General features: G+C 42.5%; 1 protein-coding gene across 1 annotated transcript; it reads left to right on the top strand.

Annotated features, from left to right (window-relative positions):
- Positions 1 to 30: 30 nt before the first annotated feature.
- On the top strand, positions 31 to 4,861 carry FGF19 (fibroblast growth factor 19; the record flags this gene model as incomplete). The annotated part of the gene is made up of 2 exons (XM_031061179.1): positions 31 to 147; positions 3,139 to 4,861. Coding segments are annotated over 2 exons (450 nt in total), but the record flags the coding sequence as incomplete, so codon positions are not given.
- Between the last annotated feature and the right edge of the window lie 2,399 nt (positions 4,862 to 7,260).

Consider the following 7,260-nt stretch of genomic DNA (forward strand, 5'->3'; position numbering starts at 1 on the left):
CGCGGGGGTGACACTGCTGTTCCCTCTCTCTGTCTGCCCGCAGGTCTGCTGGAGATCCGCGCCGTGGCCGTGCGCACCGTGGCCATCAAGGGCGTGCAGAGCTCCCGGTACCTGTGCATGGACGAGGCGGGGCGGCTGCACGGGCAGGTGAGACCCGCGATGCTGCCCCCGGGGGGATTTTCCACTCTGTGCTCTAATAATGGGGTAACAAAGCTTCCAGGTGTCCGCCACCGACCCTGCCCCACCGCCTGTTCTCCCTAGGAGCTGCGGTTCTCGTCACCGTCACTGCCCGAAAGGCTGTGGGGATTGTTAGAAGGCAGAAAGGAAACGTCCTTTAGAGAGTAAATGATGTTTTCCGCGTCCCCCGCCAAAATATACCGAAAGTACAGCCCAGGGCAAAATTGCATGTAGGTTTAAAATTCTCATCGGTGGGAGACTGTGATTCGGCTGCAGGAATAGATTAAGCTCTGCCGTAGAATATGAGTAATTTCTCACTGTTCAGGTCAGGTATTCTGGGAAAAAAAAAGTTAAAAAGAGATTGCTCCTTTGGAGAAGAGGTGCAGCCAGCTGCCTGCCAGGCATACAACTCCCAGGAACATGGGTTGCTATCTCTCAGGAAGTTGCAGACAGGAGAAGGATTTGGAGGGGGAAAGGATGCTTCTCCACTGCCACACTTCTGCCCTGCTATAACAGCACAGCTGCGGGACTCTGAGGGGCTGGGGACTTATGTGCCCCTCTGATGCCACTAGATCAGCTTTTTCACTACTCATTGACATAAACTCTAGTTTTTAAAGCATGTGAATGCATTCTTGACTCTAGAGTTTGACAGGTGCAGTTCAGATTTAGTCTGTACATAAGCCTGAGTTTCACAGAGCGATGGCTTTTCTTGATGCCACAGTAAAGATACAGCTTGATTCTTTTTTCATTACTCCAGCAAAATTTCTGCTGATTTTAATCAGGAAAGGACTTGGCCCATTCTTAAAATTCCCAGTATCTTTAATAACAGCAACACTGATGTTCTGAATGTGGATAAAATTAAGAATGTGGAACACATTAAGCTTTTCTTTCTGAATTTCATTGCTTTTCTGGGCTCAAATCAGTCGAGGCTGAGATGAAGTACATAGGTTCAGATGATATGGTAGGTCAATTATTAGCTTAATGTATATCCAAAACAAATCAGAGCCTGGATTCTGCTCCCGTTGGAGCTACCAGCTGAACTTGAGCAATCAGAGAATTTTAAAATGGCTTTCCTACAGCACCATTTTGAAGGCATACACATTGACTGGAACAGCATTTGTTGGTGTAGTGCATTAGATTCAGGCTGGAGTTTTATTCTGAAAACACAACAGCTGTGCTGTCCCATCTCCGTGCTGGGGACACCTGCTGTCACCTCTGTGCTCACAGCCCATGCAGGCAGCTCTGCAGGTAAATCTCAGCCTTATCAGCACCACGCTCAGGACTGAGAGAACAAAAGGGCAGACACGGTGTCTGGGGGCTGAACCTGTGCTCCTGCAACTTGGCCTGTTTTGACACTGGAAAACTGATGACTGGGGTTGGTTTTTGAATGTGCTGTGTGCTGTAGTCAGTAGTTTAGGGGAAATGATGAATCTACTGACATACTGTGATTCCTCCTGTGAAAAAAATCCCTCCTAATCACTCCTGTGGAGGAAAAAAAAATCTGGAAATACTTAAAAAGTCTGTTTGGTACTTGTTTAAAAAAACAGACTAGAGACTATCCCAATGTAGTGAAGAGGGAAAGGTATAGCTGAGACACAGGGACTCAATCAATATCTGTTGTTTGTAGTGTGCCCTTCTTGAGCAAGAATCTTTTTTATTTCATCATCCTTTTTAGTGAGGCTGAGCACTCATAAAGACAGCCAACAATCCAGCCCCAATTTTTTGTCATATACACATATTTTTCTGAGATATAATATGTGCGTGGAAGGATAAATATTGCACCATTTTATTTGAAGAAAACTTTTTTTTTAAATTACTTTATTAATTTAAAACATGCTTTTGAAAGATAACCACATGCAAGCCCCTAATTTTACTCTGTGTTACTGAGAGTGTCTGAGAAAGGCCCAAAAGTATTAAATATGCTCTCTGTTCAGACAGAGAATTCAGAACATTCATGTAAGGACACTTCTGTCTCTGCAGACTGAGACATAATCAGCAATTCTCTTTTATTGACCAAGGTTCAATCACCTGCAGTAGCTGAGACTGAAATAGCAACAGAGTTGTAAGAAACACAACTCAAATGCTGGTGTAAAGATCTAGAGAGGTCTGACCTGGTGATATGGGTTCAAGATACAATTGTAATATATTATTTATATATATATATAAGATGTTACAGGTATATAATATCTGTACAGGCCATTGCAAATGTAATCCTACAAATTCATACCTAAGAAAATACATTCTTCTGTACCAAGTCCTAACTTGTGCTGGTATTAGTTCAACAGTTCTCATGTTCTCATGTTAACAGGAAAATGACACTTTGTGAAAGGGTTCTTGGCAATTTCTCAGTAAATTCTGAGTGGAATTGTTTTACTGATTGGTCACATTGCCTTTCTACAGACCTGATCTTGAAGCCCTTGCACAGGCAAATCTCTAACAGAGCAGGAGTTATATACTTGGATTAGGATTTATGGCTGCAATTAAGGACAATTCATCTAAATCTGCTCTGGCATCTGAGACTTCTTTCCCAGTGCTCAGACAGGATAAGTGTGGTGGCTGTGGAGAAGCACATCCCAGGATTCAAAGCGTATATAATGGGATGAACATGGAAAGAACTTCAGGGGTTCTGGAATGGAATGGAATGGAATGGAATGGAATGGAATGGAATGGAATAGAATAGAATAGAATAGAATAGAATAGAATAGAATAGAATAGAATAGAATAGAATAGAATAGAATAGAATAGAATAGAATAGAATAGAATAGAATAGAATAGAATAGAATAGAATAGAATAGAATAGAATAGAATAGAATAGAATAGAACAGAACAGAATAGGGATTTGGAAAGCCAGGATACCACCACTGAGGGACTAGGACTTTTCCCATCCAAAGTTTGTTTTGTGGTTGAATACAGCCAGCCTGATGGGCATATTTGTCATTCTCACTATTCCTTGCTTTTCAGCTCAGGTATTCCACTGAAGACTGTTCCTTTGAGGAGGAGATTCGCCCTGATGGCTACAACGTGTATAGATCCAAAAAACATGGAATATCAGTGTCTTTGAGCAGTGCCAAACAAAGACAGCAGTTCAAGGGGAAAGATTTCCTTCCCCTGTCTCACTTCTTGCCCATGATCAACACGGTACCCATGGAGTCAGCAGACTTTGGTGAATACGGTGATTACAGCCAGGCCTTTGAGCCAGAGGCGTTCTCCTCGCCCCTGGAGACGGACAGCATGGATCCCTTTGGCATCGCCTCCAAACTGTCCCCAGTGAAGAGCCCCAGCTTCCAGAATTGACTGTGCTCCCACACACGTTTTCACAGAAATATTGAAGAGGACTGTAGGGTTTGTAGCTTTCTGTGTAGTGATATTTGGGAACTTTTTTGTGTGTTTGAGTATGGAGCCAGCCTTGTCCTTGTTGTACCTGTAAGAGATGAGTGCCTGTTCTATAGTCTAAAGAACTGCCTGTCCATAGTTTTGTTTGGAAAAGGAGGATTAAATGTGAAAAGTTTAGCAGCCTTATCAGAATTCCTCCATAGGTGTTGATAAAATAACTGTAATTTTTCTACACCAGCTTCACTCCTACATACGTTCACTTGCTATAGCTGCTCATACAAGCAAATGCAGAAAACCTTTTCCTCTTCAGAGATCTAAACTCAAACACTTGGACCAAAACTAGATGAAGAAAAACATCCTACCAGATGTAACTTGAGTTAATGCTGCTTCTTAAAAGGCTGCTAACAACATTCTGGGCAAAACTTTCTATGGAAAGCATACTACTGAAAAAAACAAATCTGCTTGTATATTGTGCTTTTTCTTCCCTTAGAAAATAAGAGAAGAAAGGGAAAAAATTCTCCCTTCCCTTACTGCTAAGAAGTACTTTGGGAAACTTGATCGTTGATTTCTTTTGTAGGCTAAATTATGTTCTCTGTGGCATCAGAATCACCCAGCAGAGAGTTCTCATCAAAATCAGTGAGGATTCAGTGTGTGGACGGAAGAGTGCCCAGGGGCACTCCAATTGATGTTCACCAGGTAGGGAATGAGCAGCTCAAATGAATGTTTAAATGAAGATTGTGTTGTATATAAGTATGTATATGTCATTAGCAAACAGAGAAAAACACTGATGTATAGGTCAAATCAGTTGTAAAATAGGTTTTTGTGTTCAGCCTTTAAGCACCAGGAATTCTTTCAAGTCACTTCCAGCCTTGATTCAGCATCCATGGGAATCAGTGGAGAGATGGTTTAGTGAGTGAAAAGCTGCAGAACTGGGTCAGGATTCTCCTTGCGAGAAGGGATTGTGAAGACCTCTGGCCAAGGCACCCAATGTCTTCAAGTTCTGCTCTCCCTCTGAAAAGATTCAGTGAAGGAATAGCCAAGGTGAAGCCAAAGGAAAAAAAAATAAATAAAGATTGTTTCCAAATGTTCATTTATAAGAGATATTTCTGTACCAAAAAAAAAAAAAAAAAAAAAGAAAAGGAAAGGAAAAAGAAAAAAAAGCTTTACTGGAAATACCGGTGTTCTTCTGACCTAGCACTTCATTGCCAATGCAATATTTATAATTAATTTATTGAATACGTACATCTGTTTATTTTGTTACTGTTATTTATGCTCAAAATTCTATTTATATACTTCTGAATTTGGGTTTTTTAGTTGTAACAAATCTTGTGCAGTTTTGTAATCAACAGAATTTTAGCCAACAATAGCCAATTTTTAGCCAATTTTTAAATAGCTGTAATTTTAGGCAATTTTTAAATTTCTGTGCATTATCATTAGTGTAATGTGTACATTTGCAATAAAAGAGAAAATAATCTTCAACACTGAAATCTGCTTGACTCTTCTGTCTCTTCTCCCCAAGTGCCTTATCCACACATCTTTTAAATACCTCCAGAGATGGTGACTCAACCACTTCCCTTGACAAAAAAAAATCCTGTGGGTAGAAGGTTGGTCCCATTTAAAAATCGGAACCATTCTAACTAGTGCTGCCAGGGAGAAAAATGGTGAGTTTTGCCTGAAAAAGATGTCAGTTTCTGGCAGGAAAAGAGCCTGAATGTTTCCATTTGGAAATGCTGTGAGACACAGGAACAGCAGATTTCTTGGCTGGCAAACATCTCCCATGGTGTTTTCCCATTCTCTTTTGTGCTGAGCCACTGCCACACATCCGGAGGGTTCCTAGTCCTCGTTCGCTGGAAGAGGTAGTTCTGATTTTCAGGTTGTTTTATTCCAAAACTTTTCAGATTTCAGGGGGTTTCATTTCCAGTTTTGATCAGTCGCTATATTTTCTTTAAATGCCTTTCAAAACCTTCTTAAAAAAACCCAAAACAACAACAACAACAAAACCAGAAAACAAAATAATATAAGAATGAACTTTTAAAGTTTGGGCAAGAAAAGAAAAATCACTTTTCTGCTAAAAAATTACACAGATTTGACAGGAAACACGGCAAATAATGGAGTTTGGAGGGTACACAGTTTAACTGACCCAGTGAGAGATTTTTTAAGTGGGTGTAACATTGTGAATATTTCTCAAGGGTGCAAAGACAGGCAACCTTATATTTTGGGACTATAATCTTGAGCTCTCTCGTGACCCTATTTGCTGACACCTTTGGCTTACATTCTTTCAGCGGCAGCACGACAATTTTTCCTGCAACAGCATGGTTAGAGGTTGGTTCAATATTTATTCAGACAGAGGGAAGAATGCCAGGAGCTAGATTAACCCATACCACTTCCTGGAGAGCTTCAGTTTTCGTTGGAGTTTTCCCATCCCAGCTCTGACCAAACCTGGCGGTTTTGCTTATAAAATCTGACAAGTTTTCGGCTTGAGGTGGGAGGATTGCTGAGAAACGCTTCCCCTGCCCTGCGACACCTGACTCGGGCAGGAACCGGGTGTGCAAAACCTCCCAAAAAGCACCTTCGGTTCTGTGGGAATGTAAACACAGCAGCAGCACCCTTCAGCACATCCCATCCCCTGCCCATCAGGGCTCCTCAAAGGCAGGGGGACAATGGAGGTGCTTTCATTTGCAACAGCACATTTTACAGCCCCGAAACGTTTTTAAAGCTCAGGTGTCAAATGTCTCCGTGGGAAGTCTCAGCTGGAAGCTGTGATGTGCAAATACGAGTTGCTAGAGGAGCGGGGAGGCTGCAGGGAAGGGGATACTGAGCGTCTTCATTTCCACTGGGAGGAAGTGTGAAAACCTATAAATCAATTCAAAGCCATAGTGTCCACTTTACCTCTGCTCAAATCACTGAAACCCTGTTGGTGGAAAATTTGGGGGCCACTCTTTCTTCTTTCTGCTCTGCCAGTGTACTTTTCATGCGAATAGGGAGCAACTTGATAAATTAAACAAAATTTCCCTTTTTTTCCTCAAAAATATACATATTCCAACACCAGTGTGGCAGGATAGTGTGACCACAGAAACATTTTATTAAGTATCTGGAAAATAGTGTAAGTTAACTTTAAAAGACGTGCTTGTAAATGAGTATAAATGTTTGCTTTGACTAGTGTTGATCTGTGAGTATTTTAACGGAGCAGCCTAGAAGGGCACACTACAGTTTGGGTGGGTATTAACACCAAAAATATTTATGTTTTAGAGTCACAGACTGGTTTGGGTTGGAAGGGACTTTAAAAATGATTTCATTCCAGGAGCAGGGACACCTTTCCAGGTTGCTCCGAGCCCCATCCAACCTGGCCTTGGACACTTCCCAGGGATGGCGCATCCACAGCTTCTCTGGGCAGCCTGTGCAAGGGCCGCACCGCCCTCACAGGGAACAATTGTGGACATATGCACCGAAAATACACTTCTTGAAAGCCACAGACACCAATATTACGTGAGAGGGATGTGCAAACTCTGTCATTCCGTGATCAGCGACAGGAGCCGAGAGAACGGCCTGGAGCTGCCTCAGGCTCAGGTTGGATACCGGCACAAGGCTCCTCACCCACAGCGAGCCCGGGCGCCGGACCCGCGCGGGCGGAACTCAGAGGGCGTGTGGACACCGCTTTGAGGCACAGGGTGGGATTTCTGGGAGGCGGGGTGGGATTTTGGGCACACTGGGCGGGATTTTTGGCACACTGGGCGGGATTTTTGGCACACT

This window comes from Geospiza fortis, unplaced genomic scaffold, assembly GCF_000277835.1.
Source record: "Geospiza fortis unplaced genomic scaffold, GeoFor_1.0 scaffold590, whole genome shotgun sequence".
In the NCBI taxonomy this organism is placed as follows: domain Eukaryota; kingdom Metazoa; phylum Chordata; class Aves; order Passeriformes; family Thraupidae; genus Geospiza; species Geospiza fortis.